Here is a 21,105-nt window from a genome sequence, read left to right as displayed (position 1 = left end):
GAAATTCCGTCGGCCCGGCATCCGGTTCTTCATTTGCGGTTACTTCACGCCCGTGTCTGTCGTTATCTAGCCTTGGGGGAGGGGAGGCCTTCTCCTTGTTGCATTCCGCCCCTGTCCGATCGTTCCCCTTTGGATATTTCCTTTTATTGCCGAGGGTGAAGGAACCCCGCGACGAACTTCCACGATTCCTCCAGCGGAAAACTCGGTCCTTCGCTCGGAGAGAAATTTCCGCTTCGTTCTCTTCCGCTTGGTACGGAGAAATGAATTTCGTTAACGGTTCTGCAGACACAGTCGATGAAATTAAGCTGTTAGCTTGCAAGATCGCGTCCCCTGGGGGTGACTCTGACGGCAGGCGACCCGTGTGTCTCTCCTAGGGGAGTTTTCGAAAATGCTCGCGCCTGGATTTCGTTTGCGTTAATACGAACGCGAAGTTTGTCGGCCGAGTCAGATGGCAGCTCGTTGAAACCGCTCCGAGGTTTTCGATGATTCACTTCCAGCCAGGTGATGTTGATGAAACTATTTCCGGCACTGACACCGATTCAGTGATTTTTGTTTCGTTTCTGTAAAGTGATAGAAGTTTTATAGCTGCAGAAGTGGATATTTGTGTATTTGTTCCAGCGCAAGTAAGATGGAATCCCGTTGAAAACGTTTTTCAAGTCTTTGATGATTTATTTCCAGCCGGGTGGTGTTGATAAAACTATTTTTGGCACGGTCACTGGTTCATTCGTTGCATTTTTGTTTCTGTAGAGTGGCAGAATTTTTACCGGTACAGACACAGAGATTTATTTATTTATTCTAGTTCGAACGACGTGGAGCCGCCTCTTTGAAACCGCGTTTGATGATTTATCTCGAGCTGGGTGATGCGAATATAATTATTTTTCGCACAGTGACTGATTCGTTGATCATATTTTTATTTCCGTAAAGTGATTTATTTATTGTGGGGCAAGCGTGGAATGTGAAGCGAGAAGTTAACTTTGATTGGCAAATCAGTACGACTCGAATTCGGTAGCATGATGTTAAGGCAAATATTAATGTTGAACTAGTAATGGTTGGCACCGCTAAATACCCCGTCACTGTCACTAACTACTTCAATAATATTGACGATCCTTTAAGTAGTTCGCGCTGCGAGGATCAAAGTGCACATCCTTAATGAAGCTCAACTGCTCGCCAAGGACTCTGTTAAGAGCACCGAACTATGCTAAATCTATTTCTATTGAAACGTTCCCGCGAACAATTACACTTCGACAACGATTCTAAAAAGGTCGATATCGAGTCCTCTATAAATGGTAATGACTTTGGTTAAATAACAATAGACCTTTAACGACTTAAATAAAAAGACACTGAAAGCACAATTACTCGAGCTTAACAATATTGAACACACGAATAAAACGTCACGGCATTTCAATTAGAAACGCTTACTGTCTGCCGTACTTTTTAATTACGCTTTCAAAGATATTTCCTTTAGGTGCTTCAATTTCTCAATTGTTCTTAAAACAATGATCAAATTATTTTTCAGAAATTAAGATTCTTACACAATATAATAATTTAAAATTTTTATTTCACTCCTGCTTCCCTCAATCAATGCAGAACATATTTATTTTGCATAAAGATCAGTAGTCTAATAATTCTGAAACGTGTTACAAGATTTTGAGGAGTACATTCGATAAAAGCTCAGTGAACTGTAAGAACAGTGCTCGCAAATAAATTGAAATAGTAAAAGGATGGAATCTCTATTGTATATCACGAGCACACCACCAAATCATTATACATGCATAGCGGCACGAAAATCTTGAAAATTTTGATGGTGCACGGTACAGTTTCGTTTTATTCCCGGCCCGTAAAATTGTAGAAATGAATATAAATGAGGAGAATGATATTTCACCCGGTTTATGCCTCCTTAAATTCTCCTATAAAAATGCAAGTCTCCATAAAGTCCTGTGATCTAATCACGAGTAACGTTACAATGACGAAGCCTCGGGTAACGAGGGCGATCCTGACGAGATACTGGAATCCTGACTGTGGGGAATTACCGAGATTCGCACGTTCACTATCAATTTAGCCACACGTGAGCGACATCAATCTTCAATCGAGTTTGGACAGTCATTTTGATATATTCGAAACCAGCGAATTTTATCACGATCTCTGAAATTAAAAGGATCTAATGTAGCACTCTATGACGAATTATTTATGAGTTGATTAAAATTCCTTATTTTTGTACAATTATTGAAATTATGAAAATACTTTCATGGGAAATCGTTGAATGCAGACCTCGGTAAGTCTGTACGAATTAAATTTTAAACTACTTCTGCGGGAATGTTCGAGACTGACATCCGACACTTATCCGTTCCTCCTGCCAATATGACACATTGCTCACTGGTTCTGAGCAAATATGCAGATTAATTCCATTTTTAATTTATTTTGAACTTTCTCCTTATCTTAGTGTGACTATTTATTTTTCCATCGTATTGACTTTGTATTGTCAATTGGACATGGAGCTATAGCACTGTGTCAATTCTAAAGGCGCGCATTACGATGAGTAAACGACGAATGTACGAGGGTTAATTTGTTGTGCAGTAGCACTTTCGCTAACACACACGGGAGCCTATTTTCGCGTTGTCTCTGAACACAGGGGTGGAACAGGGGGGTGAAAACGCAGCGTTCGTTTCTGGAACGCGTACGGCTTTCTCCGCGACAATATTATAAACCGAGAGAATCGTCCTTCCGGAATAGTTTCGCCAGGATTTGCCTCGATAAAAGACCGGGGAAATTGTCTGGGCAAATGCGAGGGTTCTCGATCGTTCCCGTTGTCATTCCGTCGTTCCACGGCGCGATAAGCGAACGATGAAACGACGCAATGGTCCTGAACATCGACAGAAACAAAGAAAGCTGAACGCGAAGCCTGGAACAACACTCAACCCTCGTACGATCCTCGGAAACATGATAAATCATTTTTCTGTACTCTAACTCTTCACAAAAATTTGTTATAAAATGAAAAAAAAAAATATTTTTAAACTCTTCTTGAAGTGGGAAACGGAAAAAATTCCCAAATTTTAACAAATTCTACTATGGGTTCGATATTGCTTTTTTCTTCTTTAATTTCACGTAATTTTATCCGAGTAAGATTGATGATGTAAATTCAACCAGTTCAGACTGGAGCGAGCGTTGTGCTTTTCGGCGTCAACTTTCCGTAATAATAATTCATCAAGCTGGCAGATCGTTTGTTCGGTCTGCTCGTAAAATTCCACTCGTCGGGCCGATTCCAGCCGAGGTTCGTTAAAGTATTCCGACTGATGAGGCCGATGGGAGGTCGATAGGGGGGGCCCAGGGCGCTCTCCCGTTGACAAATTAATCGGTGAAACAGGGAATCGGTGCCGCTTTAATTCGCCTTGACGCCAAGCAAGAGAGATAGAGTGAGTATTCTTAGAGGGCACTCCTCGGTATTATGGAATTGGGACATGTAAACGCGAAGGACAAGCGCGCTGGAGCCGGGCCGGAGCCGCGCACTCGAATACCGTGTTTGAAGCCGCCATCACTGTCCATTAATTAAAGTCGCGCCGGGGATAGCCCAAAGGACGGCCTTCGCGTCGGGGATCTTCCTCGCAGAGACTTTGATCTGCGGCTTTCACGTCCCTCGCCAATAATTCATTGAAACCACCTCTTCCTCTTCGTTCTTCCCTATTTCCACGCCATGGGGACACTTAACTTCGTTTCCGCGTTCATTCGATTTTTATTCAATTTGCGACCGCCGTTCGACCGCGACCCGATAGAAAGATTTGTGGCGATTCTTTTATTTAATGCACCGGGTTGTTGTCCGGTGCATTCGACTTTAATGCAAGCTCTACAGTGGTTTTTTCAACCCTCGGACTCCTGCGAGTTCTACGCCTATGCCGGAGTCACTTCTGACCCACGCCGATATTTCACTCCAGTTTTCTCTCGATATAAGGCGACGGCTCGGGACCGGCTTTCGTCGTATTTCGGATGAAGAAGAAGAAGAGGGGAGAGCGATTTTCTTATTTCGAAATAAAAATCGTCATTTATACCGGAATAAAATTGTACACATTAACTGTCGCTCGAGCTTATCCCCACCGCTACGAGAATTTTTCCTTTTTGGATGAGAGAACATTTTTTTCTACTTATTTATTTCATTCGTGAAGCGAGTAATAATTGAACGAAAGGAGACTTCTGTGTCAACTTATTAAATTCATGCTCATGAGCGGTTGCGTTCGGTGCATTCAACCTTGATGCAAGCTCCATAATGGCTCCTTCGATTTATTTTATTAATATTCAATTTACAATGCAACCGTTTCAATAAATGATCGCTCCTTTTGTATTGAAATGTGTTTTCTCTGCACTGAGTGTCTGGCTGCGACATTTATTTCATTTGTCGTGTTCATTTATTATCAAAAGCACGTTAACGAACGGTTACAGTGGCTGCAAGCATTATGAATAGTGTGGGTGCTAAATTGAAATGGGGTGTGCAAGATCTCGAATAATTCGAACAAGATAGATATTTCTAAATGTTAGGAAAGATTGAGAGATTTTTGCATCTGTATTTACGAAACCGAGTTATCAAAAGAACGGCTTTCGCTGTGTTTCCAGGGGAGGGGTCGCGCAGGGAGCCGCAGCTAATGAGTACTTTTCAGAGAGTTCCCGGTCGTTACAACTCCTAATTGGATATCGTTGGGCTCTCCGCAGCCTCCCCGTATTCCCCGGCTAATAAAAGTTCGATAACTCGTCGTCGATCGCGTCTCGCTACCGTTAACTCTTTAACTTAGGAGGAAATAAACGAACATTAGGAGTTCCACTATCGCGTTAAGTCGAGACCGATGAAATTAGGCTGGCTATGGTAACGGGGAGTTAGCGTGGAATGGGATCATCGTCGAGGGGAGACGAGCCGAGAGGATCCACGCGCGTCGCCGTGACACTGATGAACTTCGGAAGTTCCTCTTCAGACGTTTTAAACTTCGAGACTGAGAAACATCGAATTACCAAACGCAACGACTTTCCGCGGAATTATTTTTCAGAACGTAAACAGACACCTTAATGAAAAGACCGGTTATTTTATGTTGAATTTTATTAGCTACCTTCTATGGAAAATTTTGATCGTGCCACCCGTTATCGATGTAATTACGAATATCGAATTAAAAGCTGTATCAACTCTCGTCGGAATTATTTTTCGCAAGATGAACGGGCACCATCATAAATGAGAAAAGCGGTTACTTGATCCTCGGTTTTACGAGCTGCTCCCTCCGGAAAATTTAAATTAAGCCGCCCCTTATTAATATAAATACGAATATTGAATTGAGAATGAGATCATATCTTGTCGGAATTATTTTCCCTGAGATGAACCCAAGATTTCAAAGGAATGTCTACTTGAATTTTATAAACTGCCCCTGTTGGAAAATTTAAATTGTTTCATCCCCTTACGTCACATTTTTAATACAGCTGACGAAGGCTTTGACATTTAATGTAAATTTCACCGTATAATTGAAATGAGAACGTGAAAAATCGTTATAATTTCGAAGGGAAAATTTTTCATTTATTTTATCCCCAACAAAAATACTGTCACAGTGACTGATGAAGTTAACAAAGTTCTGCGGTCTTTAACTTTTAGATTATTGGCAATTGCGGAGTTCGCTTGACGGAAGAAAAGTAATTGCAGAATGTGTCTTAATTTGCGAGTCTCCGCAGTCCATGAAGTTTGAAATTTATACGTAGAATGTTCCGTACTCTAAGGGAAAAAGTTGATAAGCGCCGGCTTATGGATTACGCGTCCGCGACGAGTAAATTAGTACAAATGCGCTCTAAATCCTGCGAGTGGCCAGGGAGAACGACTTCTTTCGTGTTTGCGTCCCGAGCGAAATATTGCGGAGAGAGTTAATAACCCTGAAGCAGTTATCTGAAAGGAAGCAAGGCGGGAAACAGGGCGAAATTAGCGTCGATCAAGTTGATCAAGATACCGTGGTATCTCGTTCCACGATCGAGTACAGTTGCATTCAATTTAATTTATCCGCCGTGCATATTTGAATTTAACGTTCATATTAACCGAGTAAATAGAAGTATGCAGCTGAACGGCGATGCTAAACGGTGATGCTAAACGGTTGAACTAAGCGACAGTGTGTACCGGGAGGTCCTTCTGAAACAAAAGGAAGAGACGGGTCTAACGAGCTCATCAGCGCCTGCGAGAACGAGGCTGCATTATAAATGCATAAACACTTCAGGCTGGCAAAAACAAAATAACACCGCGCAGTCCTTACTATAATTATTTAATCTGAGTTTTAATCAACACGTATCTTAGAGTTAACCTCTTCTTTAATAAACATGACGTGAAATAAGCGCGAGTAAAATTGTTTAAAACATATGCTTACCGTTCGTTCGTGGACACATAGCTTAAACCAACCACCAATTTCACTCTTACTTAATAGGAAATAAATAAATTTGTATGAAATATACAGGGTGTCCCAAAAATGTTGTATTTCCTTGAAAAGGGTGATCTCAAGGAAATCTCTTATTACCCCTGCTTATTTTTGGGCCACCCTGTATAGACAGTGATTGCTGGACACGCAGCTCAAACAAATTGCCAAGTTGGGCGGCTTTTATTTAGTAGGAAGCGAATAAAATAAATGAATGCGTGTAAAATATAATCGTACGATTAATAAACATCCATCTCTATTGCACATTAAAGTTGCAAAAATCGCACAGCGTGAAGAAACTGTTAGAACGTGATCACCAGCACGAGCCCCACGTGTCAAGGCAATCGAATGAAATTCGCGTTTGCTTTCAACTCCAGATGGGATAAATGAGGAATAATGGATGAGCAGTGGACTATCGTGGTCTCCTTTTTGCGTGGAACGCGAGCCCAGTGCAATTCGAGCGGACGCGCGTGTGTGTCGCGCGTTCGCAAATACGAGTGCGAAAGAACTGAAATAAAAAAAAAGATGGCAGAATGACCAGTTCTTGTTCTGTTTATTTCACCCTCTGAAAAATTCATATGCGATTTATTTCTCAAGTATAAATAAAATTACGTTGCGATATTTGCGAAACAAGGCGGATTTAAAAATTAATTAATCCAGTGTGTTACACGTATAAACATTACAAGAATAGGGTCGCACGGTCAATTTTAACTAAATTGAGAATAAAATTCGATAGAAATGAATTCCAGCCTGGATTTCGATGTTCTAAAAATCCCAAAATGTTCCGGGGATAACAGATGTAATTTCACAGTCTGAAAGCGATTGCTATCGAAATTTGCAGAGCCAGTTGTTTAAGCAGCTTTGGCGGTCGCCCGTGGGGAAACGCGGGTCCCATAAAATTTAGAAATTCGGCAAACACTTCACGTTCGGATAACGCTTGTCCGCCAGAAGAATGACGCCGCCCGAAATCGTACTTAGCTCCGTGTTGCGTACCATCGAAAGTTTCCTCGAACAGCAGACAATTGGATGCGCCGGTAGTCCTCCAATTAAAACTTGCGCGAGCTCGCTAGCGAAGTTAACATCTTACTAGAGCCAACTTAAGGGAATCTTGGGGAAACGGGACTCGTCGCAATTTTCTCGACGTTCCAGCCGTTTTCTGAATATCTGCTTTCAATACTCTTCAACTTCTTAATCACCTATCCGCCGAACTATTGATTAAACGGCTTGGCGGCTAATCAGCCGGGGAATATTTATCATTCCATCTATTTTTCATTCGAACGTCAACAATTCATTCGAGCAGTATTATAACAAGGATCCATGGGTAATACATCACTCGTATTTATTTTAGACTTTAGTTGAACTAAACGTGTTCCATTAATAATTGTATATTCTAAGTAAATATAATCAATTCAACGCAATCTGAAATTAGATGCTAGAAATATTATAAATTATACAGTGGGTTGTTCAAAAGTTTTTCCTGTACTTCTTTTCTTTGTGATCATGATATTAGACATAAAAATAAATATTTTTAACTAATAAACGCACTGAAAGATGACGTAATACTCTCAAATGAAATCGAATAGTGTCTATACTGTATTAATTTTCATTCATCACTAATAGATTACCATAAAATTAAAACCTGAGAAACGTGTGATGCAAGAATTCACGTAAATTAATTTGTACATCAATATTCCATTTGTCAAAAATTAACACGGAGAATCGTGACGGTTCAGGAGTAATCAAAGTTTTCCGTAGACATAATTTTGAATTCTTCTAATAAAATCAGGATGTCTCGGGAGATAGTATCATGGTGACCGTAAAACGAATGGAATTCCAGTGTTTACGGTCGAGACTGAACCGGAAATCATGGCGAAATTTACGAATGCCGTCGTTAAGTCGCAGGCTTCTGTATCCCGGTGGAGACGTGACGAGATTGCCGAAGGAAATCTGCGGTTGAGATAACAGCCTCGAAGAGTCGAAGCTGTCACTATACTGTTCCTAAGTTTGTGTACTTTAACATTGCGCGTCTTAAATTGTCGCAATTTGTATGGGATATAGTTTGTTATGCATCAAGGAAGATTGTAAAGTATTAATAGAATGTTAATACACAAATTGTCCGGCGTTACAGCAAAGATTTATTGGTGAAAGGATTATTATTAGCCGAATCGATAAGCAATCCCCTATTTCCTGATAAATTCAGTATATATTTTTAGGAAACTTTATAGTCTGTGCTATTTCCACACCGCATTCGTCGATTGATTTTCACCGAATGGGTTTGAAGTGAAAGAGACAAATTTATCAAGTATACTAAATCCGATAGAAATATGTATTTCAACGTGCAGTTGAGGTAGACGGAACTTTGTCGGTTTGCCAAGTTTCGTTTGTTCTGAAAGCTCGGTGAAATATTTATTCGCCGTTCCATTGACTCTGTTACACTTTCAGAAATTTCTCTCGACTCTTGTGGTAACCAAAACATTCGAATAACTTTAACTGGTTAAGATGGGTAAATGTTTCGAGCAGCAAACATGATGAAGCGAGGCTTCAACGATTTTAACTTACTTTAAATGGAAGAACTGTAAAAGTAAATATGCTTTCTCTCTTTAACGTCGGTGCTAAAATATACACAGTCTTTTTAAAAAACTTACTTTTTATTAGAGATTATGTGGAAACCTACTGCACGTAGCTGCAAGAGTCAGGTGCCATTTTCTAATTTTCCAGCTAGCGTGTATACTCTCTCGTTGAAGCTAACATATTAGTATGTAGTATTTTTAAATGACTTTTCTTCGAGGGTTATACCAGGGCCGTACCAAGTACGTAGCTCCAAAGGTTCCGGTGCCATTTTCCAGTTTGCCAACCATTATTTCTTCGAATACCCTATTGATACTAACAACGCAGTCTTGTTAAATTAGAATTTATATGAGGACCTACGCAGCTGTACTGTCCAGGTGCCATTTTCCATTTTGCCAATCAGCCTGAATCCTCTGAAGTGACATCGATGCTAACATATGTGTATACAGTTTTATCAAACAATTTTTAACCGTGGACAATTTCGAGGGTTACACAGGGACCTAGTGCGTGTAGCTAGGTGGTTCAGGTACCATTTTCCAACTTGCCAATCAGCACCAATCCTCTGAGTAAACTTTCGTTCTAACATGTATCCATCCTTTCTAAACAATTTATCTGTGACCAAGACTTATATGAGAGACTACTGGACACATGTCCAAGGCGAAATTACTACAGTAAATTCTCGTTGTATGTCAACAACACCTCTCGACCTTCTTGGCCCCCTCGGGGTATACGCCGCGGTAGTGGGGATAATTCCACGACATTTATCATGTAGGCCTTGGCGACATATATAGAGAAATGACTGTATTTTCGAATATGCGAGGTAATGAGGGTGCTAACGAGTCTGTGGTCGTTGTTTTTCAGGAAATGGCCACGTGACGCGACAGAGGAGAACCCCGGCCGCAAGATGAACACGAACGGCAATGTCGGCTCGCAGGAGGGTGGGAACGGTACCGATTACGGATCGAGCGAGGAGACGGCAGCCCTGCTGAGCAGGGCGCCACCCCCGCCGGTCGTGGTTGCCGCGGCGTCTCAGGGCAAGCCGGTGCTCACGCGACAGGATCGGGCGACATTTTTGGTCGCATCGCCACAGTTGTCCGTCTCGGGGCTCGGCGGCTCCGAGGAGAGCGGCACCAACGAAGACCCGGCGACGAGATCGGTACCCGATATCGAGCTCCATTGTAGACTGGACGGGGACGTCCAGATGCAGTCACCGTTGCCACAGCCACAGCAACCGCAAGCCCAAGTGCAGCAGCCGGTCGTTACGACGTTGTACCGGTCCAGGCAGCCCTCCTATCAGCACAGATGTCGGTGCGATCGAAGGGACTCGCTCGCGCCCTCGTCTGCCCTTCATCTTGCACGCAGCGTCTCCAGGTTGGTATCTCTCGCAGTCCCCTGAGGCTACGCTTTGAGAAATTTTAGAATATATTCCCCTGGGAATTTTTGGACGTTTCAGGGCTTAGCTTAAGGGCGGGAGGGAGTACTTTATGACGGGCACATTTTAGTTTGAAAAGAAATCACACGATCACGCCTACAAATGAACGAAGCCCTACCGTCAGCTGGGGTAAATTGACTGCATTTTGAGGGGATAGTTTGAGCGAATTTTAGATTGTCTTCCCGTAGGAATTTATGAACGTTCGACGGCTTGAAATAACGGTGGAAGATCGCTCTTCGTGGCAAGGCAATTTAAAAAGGAGTCGCGAGGTCGTCTTCGTCAAAATTGGATTTTTAATCCTATTAGAATTTGAGTCGGAAATAATTGAATTGTGCTTGCGCCGGCGGCGTTGAATTTCAATAGCTTCGCGGAGCGAAACGTGCAAAAGTGTTTCCCGGTGCCGCGTCGGTGAGAAGCATTCGATGTTCCGCAAGAATTCGCGCGAATTTTCGCCGGGAAGCATTCCAGATGGTTCCCGCTCAGGTTGAAGCACCATTTAAAGGGTTGTATTCACCGACCCTTGACTCAAACATTCCGAAACTCCGGTGTACGAGGGTATACCTCGAGGTGCGTTCCCCTTGCAGCGAACCGTCTTCGATGCGCGTCGAAACATCGCGGGAACTTTGAACTTCGGAACTCCCGACAGTTGCATAAATTGCAAACTTTTCCCGAGTGCCGGGCGCTATTCCAAATATTCCCGTGCCTGACTGTTACTGTTGACTTAGAAATTCATTCTGTAATCGGCGCACGGTCGCCGACCACGGGAAATAATAGACACACGGTCGCACCGCGACCGGGAAACAACCCGCGAATGAGAGTTTAATTATGGTGGAAATGCCAGTTTGCCGGAGTTTCGAATTGCCGGAGCCGGTGGTGGCACGTTTTGCGGGCTAACAGTGTTCAGAGAAACGGGCCGATCGCTCCTCGGATAATTGGAACACCTTGTTTTCAAGCTGTCTTGTTAGCAATCTTCGTCTACCGGCCAGAACTTGTACAGTCTAATTTGTAAAAATTTTATTCGCCATATCGTACAAATTTTTCCGTGTGCGTTCCTTGGATGAAAATTTATCTGCTTTGTGCTTTCGATTCTGAAACTTATTTGTTTTCCTATAACTGTGTATAAACTAAAGCCTATACTAAAAGTGGATAGAAACCAAGAATTGCAGAAATATTTTTGGGAGGCGTACGAGCGAAATATTAAGACAGGATATTTAAATAAATATTGTCTAGTTATGCACGTGTCGTGGAAAAAATCGTGGACTGTAAAAATTCGAGAAGTTGAAACAAATGCGTGCAGATGTACGAAGAAATTGCTCAGAAAAAGTGGAAGATGGTTTTATTGAGTTTGAATATTGGAAATATAATTTCTAGTGATGGCGAGCGAAGCTAACGAAGCACCGTGTAAATGAATCGAACGAAATTAGAGGAAGTCACGGTATAAACTGAGCGTTGAAGAATAATAATCCGAGCACGGAGAAGATAGAATTCCTTTCGAGCGGACGATCGCCCATTCCGAACTCTGCGGGATCGTTTTAAAGGTATGCAGATGGCTATCTGATGGCGATGGTGTTAAACGCATGCTGGAAGAACTTTTCAAATTCAGGTCAAGCGATAGCATCGCCAAAAAGGGGGAACCATATTCAACCCACAATGGCGTGCTTGGAACGTCCTTATGTAAAATTCAAGAAACCGACGGAAAAAATTCGCGGTCGTGTTCTCACCTCGAAGAGCGTCCCGAAGAAACGCGTGGAGTGACAGTTTTCAAGTCGGTAAACTCTCCTTCGAGCTTTCTTGTGATTAAAAATATTATTCGTGGAATATTCCCAACGATGTAATATTAAATACGATTTTATTCTGCGCGTGACGATTACTTCAATCGCATTAAACATTACCGCGGTGGATGGAGGTGTAGCAATTTTGCGCTGAATAATTCTTCGAAATACTGCATTCATACTAATTTATTTGATCATTTCATTGAAGTGAATTATTTATTTTCATTTATTTCAGATATACAGAATGAGCTTATCACAGATGGATTTTTAAAGTGGGGGAAAAATTATTGTAAACCGTGTCCCTTTTCATGATCGAGAGGCAGAAAAAGAAGACTTATTATTATTGTTATAGAAATGATTTTCGTCGTCACACGTCGAAAATTGTCTCGAAGACTGCCCGTCCAATCAATTCGGCGATTAATTTCATTACGAAAATTTACAGGGAAATTAGCGCAATTTGCACAGCTCTAATTAAATAGCGAATCGATTCGATTGTCTGTCGGGACCGGTATTTGCCCAATAATTACGGCAACGACGCGACGACGCGACGGCGCGAGGTCTAAATAGATTCGGGCAGGATAGATGTTCGCAGGGAAGTTCGAAGAGAAAGTAATTCATCCACCAATGGTTAATAACTTGAGTAACGGTGGGAAACGTCGGCTTCGCCTCGGAAGGCTTCTGTTACAGAGTGTTAAACCCCACGACCTCGTTTCCCGAAATCCGCCACGGTGTAGCAATCTCGAGAGGCGAGGGCCGCCATTTGCTATTTCGAAATTTGCTACGGCCACGGTGTACTCGTTTCTACGTCGCGGAGCAAAACGCGTCGCGCGGATCCGCCGACCGTGGAGCAAACTATTGTATATGTATGCCGGGGAATTGTGTGTCAGACGGCTGCCGGTACTTTACACGGCAACCCTCGGGTGTCGCGGGAAATTTGTGGCATTTAATTAATGTGCTAAACCGAGAAATTACCGGGACAATAACCGGCCCCTATAAATACCGAAAAATTTAATGGCCGCCGGATCTGTGAATGCCACTCTCGTAAATTGCCTCCTGAACGTCATATTCTAGACTCTCTAGGCAAGGCAAACTTTCAAGCTAAATGCTCTTCTACAATACTGTATTAATCTTAGACTGCGAATCTTAATGCACAATCGAGATTCCCTAAAATAAATCGCAGAAACAGAAGTCGTTTTATTCCACTCTTTTAGAATTGAAATAAATTGGAAATAAAGTGTCAGCTCTTTTCATTATCTTACAAAGTCTAGAATAATCTAACAATACCCTGACATACTTCTAATTTCATTTTACATTTATAATTTGATGTGTTCATTTTTGTCATAAATGTCCAGTAATCTCCTGAGTAGAAACAGCCACCGGTAGCCAGACACACGGGTCAAATAATCGAATACGAGAAATATAAACATACTATGAAATTGAAGCTAGCGCGATTGTTCCACTGTCTGATCAATGCTCACTGTTTCCACTTCCTGTCGTTTCACAAAAATCAATTATCTGTTCCTGTCACTCTATCACCACTTTAAATACAATTATCATGGGATATAGAACTGTACCATTTACAGATACGCTGGTAAGTGGAAATGGCCAACAATAGTCAGACACAAGAGTGAAATGATCGACCATTCAACAGTCATACCATCGACTAAAAATCAGCTGATAAATGTCAAGATGCTCTAGAAGTCCTGCGTATCTAGGAACTTGTAAATGCGATTCAACGAACACTTCCGGTGAAACGCTACTTGCACAGAAATACGATACCGTCGAATTCCCGTTGGATTTTGCCTAACATTTTCGAAACCCCTCGAGCGTGGCAGGCTTGAAATTGTCAATTGCTGACGTCACTCGGCAGAGTTCTTTTCATAGCGAAATTTTTTGAGTTTCCGAGCGGAGCGCAGAATGGGAAGTATGCTTAGTGACGCAACTGTTGACACTCGTCGATAGATACCGTGCTCCGAGCCGGAACAGCTTCGGATTTCATTCTAACTGGTTCGGTAACAAGCAGAAAGCTCCAAAACCAAAAAAGAAGTACACTTCACGATCGATTGTGTTCTCCCGGGAACGAATAAAAATGGCATAATACATTCTTTAAGTCATTTCAATTGAGTTATTAAAATTCTACAATTGGCGGTCCATAGGCGTCTTGTTTGAAAAATTACGAGACTGGAAAACGAACATCTAAAGCAACGTGATAAGATTCATACAGGGTGTCCCAAAAATGTTGCACTTGATAAAATCGTCGAATACAACATTTTTAGGACACTCTGTACGTCTCATAAAAATGATAATACTACATGTGCACACTTGAATTCCAAGAGACTCGAATGAAACATTGTCAGCAGAATTTCCCTATGTTTAAAATCTGCAGTTTTCAAAAACGTAGACAATTGAAAAAAGAAAAAATAAAACTGAGCTCTCGCCTCGTCTCCACGAGTGTACAAAATTGTAAATGCACACAAACGTCTGCAGTAATCGCGTGAATATTTTCTCAGGTGTTGCAAAGCCAGCATCAAGGATGCACTGAGCCCTCTGAAGGGATCAGAAGAACTATCACGTCAAATTTCCCGAGGAATTCATAGAGGACGTTCTGGGCTGCGGAAAACCATTCGGTCCGAGCGAAAGGGTTAAGTTCCAAGAGATGGGCGTCGAAATTTCGCGTTTCTCGACGGATGATGGTCGCGGGCTGGTTACAATTGGCCATTTCCCCTAGACCTAGAAGGTTCTTTCGCAGGTATTTCCTTCTGCTCGGAATTGGGAATTTCGCCCGCGAATTTCCGCTCTGGAGACGTCCACAGTCGTCACGGAGATCGAAAACTCGACGAAGAGGATCTTGATGCTGTAAAGTAGACGGGTCCCCGAGTGCTCCCTGGGATTTCCTGGGACAGGAGTCGCTCGATGTTTCCACGATGGCCCGTTGTTCAGGGAGACCGAGAGACGATCTGTCGCATGCGTTCGAGCAGGGGACAGTGGATTATCCTATTTCCGCGGGGAAATATCGGCTTGCAACAATCGACCTTTTCCCGAAAATATGCGGATTCGGTCAGACTTGCGCCAGAGGAAATGTTTTATCTCCAGCGAGATGTTCGGCGAATAGCTTCTTTGCAGAGGGATCTCGATTCTCGCGAGTTTAGGTGGATCGAGAGGTTCCCTGTAACGAGATCTTCAAACTGCTTCGGTTAAAGGGCTCCTCCAGATTTATTCGATTTCATTTTTCCAAATGTTTCTCTCTCAATGTGCACACTTCAGCAATTGGACAATAACTTATTCAGCTGGGTTGAATTTTTCATTGAGTGCCTTAATGGAAAACGAAAGAAACGAAGAAAGATTGAAGAGGCAATTGTCTGATGACCCGACTCTGAAGTTTTATTTAAATTTCCTTTTTTTACAAATCACAGGAAAGGATTTTGAAACGGTACTGGATTTTAAGAACTTGTTAAAAGTACAACACACATAATATATAATTGTTTCTGTACTATAATTCGAAACAATTCCCAATAGACGTCTCTCCGCTTAATAAATTGCCGAACGTTTCACTGTGACGCAAACAAGCACAATCGATTTCGTGTAAATAAAATGAAAAAGGTGATGCGTAAAAAAATATTTTGTAGCAGTCGAAGCGTCCGAATTCCGAAATTAATTTCAAGTGCGAACAGTAAAAACTGAAAACGAATCTCCAATTAGCGACCGCTTCTTGGAATTCGCTGAGCAAATAGAATAATACTGTACAAAAATACTCGGTCGTTGAACATAATGCGATTAAGTTAAGCGGTAGGACGAGACTGCACATGCTCCGGAGCTGTAAAATGAATATTTGATCTTTCCCGAGCAAACAATAGTTAAACCGCCTAAAATTGTTCTGTCAAGAGCGGAAAGTACGTTGTGGATTGAATATTTGCATATAACATCGGGAAATGCGTATAGTATGAAAATATCATTTTTATAGCAACGATACGAGATTGTTGAACATTTTCGAAAGGTTCAAGGGTGCGGCATTGGCTAAGAGATAAATTTAGGACGAGGGCATAGTTGGGTTTGGTGCTTCCACTGACATAACATATGGGCTGCTGTATAATATACGGAAGAGGCTGTGAAACCTGTGGAATGACGTTAGTCCGACGCAGGATAAAGCTGGATTTTCGTGGATCCCGCGAAATTCACTGTGATATTCTTCCTTGAGTCTGTCTTACGGCCGGAGGGAAAAAATTGGATAACAGGAAGTAGCTGCCACTTCTCGAAATATTTCAACCTGGGCCGCCTCGGGCTTTGCTCGAGCCTCGTTACGCCCCTGCGAATTTACTTTCCTGCCACAAATGCGAAATTGCCGACAATATCAAAGGCTCTACGAGAAGGAAGCGAGACGTTCGACATTTAACCCTTAGCACTCGAATGGCGACTGTGAGGCGCCACTAAAAATTGCAGTATCATTATACAAAATATTTTTTACATTATTCAATTTGTATGTATTTAATAAGTGACGAAACATTTCAGTACTGTACGAGTAAATTGCACCATTTTCGTATGTATAGCATGAAAAAATATATAGAAGGAAATATGTAGAAGGGAAATATTCTAGGTCGGAAGAAATGTTTCGTTTTGCAGTTAAAATGGCTTCGAGTGCAAAGGGTTAATTCAGTGCGGTGGGTAAAGCATGTACATTTTGATCAAAATTTATGTTCTCTGATTGAAAGAACTGCTACACACTCTGCGGAAGATGTTTAAAGAAGTATTTGAATACTTCGATTCTCGAAAATTTTTCAATATTTGAAGCAGGATAGTTTCGTTAAAAAAAAAATAGTACAATAGAGGGTGTAGCCGAATAAGGAGGTCAAGAGTGCCCTCAAACCAAATTTGCAATAGGCCGTTCGATAGCTTATCCAGAGAAAATACTTTGTGCAAATGTCCAACCGTATATGTCGACATGGGGGGTAGTAATAGGGTGACAAAGAAAATGAGGTTTTCCCGTAATTTCTCTGATCCCCCTCAAAATATCAGGCATATTTTAGCTCCTGGGATACACATCTGTGAATTTTTTCAGAATATCGAGTTTCGAAAATGAATTTTAAAAAATGAAAACACTTTTCAAATGTCGATTTCTTGTAGCAGTTATGAGATACTAAGTTTATATTTTGACAGTTTCAGCATCTCGTAATGGTTGTTAACATAGAATTTCTTCAGATTTTTCAAAGTGGGTGCACACAGTTGAAAAAATCAAAAACCTCAATTTTTTAGCTACATTCACTGAAATTTAGTGTCGAAATACTTTCTGGTTCCACTGTAAACCGCGATAGGGATTGAAAATCTCTTGAAAGAATAAACTGGGTCGCATTTTCCCCAACAGCCCACAGATTCTCCTGTCGCTGGGTTTGTCGTGTTATAAGCGTTTTCTGCAACAAGCGAGCTCAATTTCTGTCGTAAAGACATTGGGTTTACGGCTCGTGGGAATCCGCGTGCGAGTCCCCGGCCGCAGAGGAGTCGGGAAGAAGGCGAGTGAAATGAAAATCGAGGTTCCTGATGGGAAGTGGCCTAAGGTGAGCTTCGTCGGCAGGCAGGCTAATTCGATTTTCCCGGTAGAACGTGCTCGGCTCGTAGCGTCGACGGGGTCCCTCTTTGTCCATCGCCGTTGGCTGAGTGCCGTCTGTCCCCGATGCAAAGAGATACCGCGATTTCGAGGCACCGTCGACACAATAGGTTCGATCGTTCGCGTAGACTCGCATAGAATCGCAGCTGTTCCGTCCCGTGGCTGTCTTCTTGAGCGATAATAATGCAATTGAAGTCGAGGCGCTGCGTTCCGGTGCTGCGATCCCGTTTAGCAGCAACGCGGCCCGACTGTTTTGCAATTCCCGTTTCATACACCCGACGCGCGTGCTGCTGTGCCTCGAATGGAGCCGCCGTGATTCACGATTCCAATTAAGGACCGTATAAATTACGATTACGATACCGGTGCATCTGCTGGATACGGTTCTTCTTCTCTGTCGGCCATTAGTTTATGGCACCTCCGACTGCTTGCCACCGGGAAAAACAAGATCAATAAACTCTCTGTAGAAATATTCGTTTCATCGTCCTCTTCTGTCTGATCGATGTCCGCACTTTTGTTCTTTTTTTAAATAATTTTAATAGATTAAAAATGACGGGTCATCAAGTAAGAGCCTACGTGTTTCAAATGAAATAAAAACACAACGGTATAAGATGACAATGAATTTTTTTATTTTCCATTTATTGGTATCGATAAATTAAATCAATTAAAAAGTCTCACTCTACTCTGGCAATCACACAAGTTTCTCAGGAGTTTAACGTAAGACGTGTTAACGATTAATAAGGGATTACCTAAGGATTGCATCTCGCGAAACTTTCCACACCAACGCGAGCGGGCTGAAATACTGCAGACGTCCATAATCAAATGCAAACAGACATTTCTAATTACCATATTCTCGCTTGGTTTCTTACGAAACCCGCACTTTCCACGTTTGCGGCAGTTAACCGCCTTATTTGTAAGACAATATTTGCTGTGCGTGGTGCACCTTGCAAATTAACCCCTGGAAAGGTCAAGTATTTAGACGAGCCGGACGTATACGGGGTGGCCCGAACCAAACCTGACGGACTTTGTGCGATATACAGGGTGTCCCACGCAACTTTTATTCGGCTACGAAATGCAAGAGGCAAAAATTTACAAAAGAAATTTGTTCATGAAAAATGACCTTGACACGACCTTGAACTCAAAAATGCGAAATCAACGAATTGAATGGCTCGTACAATTTCATATAAATGATAGATCAGAGGATAAGATTCACTGGAAAACTTTTAGAACATTATACGTCACACTGACGTACAATCAAGTGTGATATAGACACAAATAATACCATTAGTTCGGAACTATAGCTCTAACGAGTAATTCGATCGCGCAGTTTTAGCATCGCGAGACCCAGGTATATAGAACCGAACTGATTTAGAGATTCGAGCTCAGTGTCGTATAATGTTCATTGTTGAGGTTCCCGGGGGCGTTGGCTTGGTCCTTTTGGAAATGTTATCCTAACGTTTCGCTAACATTACAGCAGTACTTCATCGGTGGCGTACATCCTCCAGTGGTTCACCATTAAAGCGTACCCAGTTCATGTTTCGGATCAATAATCACCAGCCAGAGATTTTAATTGTCCAGCTGACCAATAGAGGATTCATTCGAGGATTAAAATATCTGGCTCGTGGTTATTGATCCGGCACGTGAACAGGTGAAGGGTGAACCGCCGACGATACACATAACAGCGTCACTGTATTATCCGACCGCCTGATAGAAAACTCACTGCCACGTCGGCGAACCGTGTCGATCGGGGTTTGCATCAATCGTGGACCAAAATTCAGATTTTCCCAAAAACCAACCGAAATCCTGCCCTTCGCTGTCTGTGAAACATTCGGATTTTTCTATTATTATTTCTGCACAGATTTTTGGAGATTTTTCTGTACTAGTGAATTATTTTTTTTTCTCTCATTCAATATTCTGCATCGTCATTAAAAATTTTCTGTTCTTTCTCTACTTTTGTTGGAAACGGAGTATTGTACCGTACATTGGACGTATATGTCCGATTATTTTTATTCAAACTAGATCAAACCAATGAAAAATAAATAGTATACTGTCATTTATCCACTCTTGTGTCAAATCAGGTAAAAAATTAAATACAATGTGCTAAACGTATTATTCATAAATAATTAAATTGCTGAACACGTCGAAACTTCGTGTAATTATATCCAACTTTTTTCAGGAAGATTATAATAGAAACGTTAGGGTTGAACGAGGGTTAAAAATGAAGGGGCGCAGTTGCAATTTTGCTTGGACTTGTCTTTTCACGGTTAAACGGTTTCCAGAAGGGACACCCGATGCATGGAGATTCCGTGTACAGCGAATTCGTGTAATTCCGTCTAGGAACAATGATCCGATTAATTCGTGAACGTGTCCGCCTAATAGCCGCCGGGCAGACGTTTACTTGTATCGCGAATTTGCATATTCAAATTCTTCTGGACGTACACGGTGTCCCGGTTATTATGCCCAGGCCCGATCATAATGGCGTTCCATCGACGGCAGAGCCGCGTGCCGGCAATTCCGCGTGTTCGGACGCGGCTTCTATGCCGCGGCGGCATTGTCCGCGATAGTTCTATTGATACGCGGCGTGTTTACCAGTTGTATAAGATAATTAACTGGCAGTGTCGAAGTTGACAATGGCGTCCCGTGTTCATTAGGCGAAATTTCATTAGCCGGTACGCGCGATGCGTGAGCGTCGATCGATAAGCTCGAGATAATGTAATAACGTAATTAGGGGCCGCCTCTCCGTTAACCACTCCGTCTCTTCGTTCGGTGTAGACATTGGCCTCGTTGACGAGCATACTATTTTTTCCCGGCCGTTGTTTGGAGAACTGTTGGTCGAAACGCTTCGAACCAAGATGGCCGGAATTTACATTCGACAGGACCCGTTTCACGGAGATCCCGCAAACTTGGTCCCGGTCGATCGACCGCTATCAAAATTACTCTCCGGGGATTTAAGGGAAACTTCGCGACCGCCACTTCGGGAGAGAAGTTCGACGCCGAGGGAACTCGCCGGCATAATTCCCTCGATTATGCCAATATTACGGCGGTGTTTGTTCCGTCGTAAACTTACGCCCGACGAAGACGTAGAAACGTGGTGGATCGTAAATTTGACCGTTAAAGGACCATCATGATATTTGCATGTCCTGTACGAAGTTTGCTGATTTATGGACTGGAGATTGGTGGCTGTGAAGCATAGTCAATTGTCTATTTTATAATGATATAACGAGACTGCGGATTTTATGCATTTGTGACAAAAATGGATAGGCGTCGTTTAAAACGGTAAATGCATCAAACAAATTTTAAAATACTATTACACTATTTTCAACCTAT

The 21,105-nt window shown here is 42.2% G+C and overlaps 1 protein-coding gene across 2 annotated transcripts in view; it reads left to right on the top strand.

Annotated features, from left to right (window-relative positions):
- Sk (small conductance calcium-activated potassium channel) overlaps window positions 1-21,105 on the top strand; it is a 279,006-nt gene that overhangs the window by 72,171 nt on the left and 185,730 nt on the right. For both annotated transcript variants that reach the window (XM_076792011.1, XM_076792010.1), the window contains exon 2: window positions 9,843-10,352. In XM_076792011.1, the coding sequence (XP_076648126.1) occupies window positions 9,886-10,352 (467 nt within the window). In that variant the 5' untranslated portion in view covers window positions 9,843-9,885. The remainder of the gene's footprint in view (window positions 1-9,842; window positions 10,353-21,105) is intronic.

The sequence above is a fragment of the Halictus rubicundus genome, chromosome 8, assembly GCF_050948215.1.
Source record: "Halictus rubicundus isolate RS-2024b chromosome 8, iyHalRubi1_principal, whole genome shotgun sequence".
Classification (NCBI taxonomy): Eukaryota; Metazoa; Arthropoda; class Insecta; order Hymenoptera; family Halictidae; genus Halictus; species Halictus rubicundus.
Note: the sequence above shows the minus strand (reverse complement) of the source record. Positions and strands in the feature narration are given on the sequence as shown.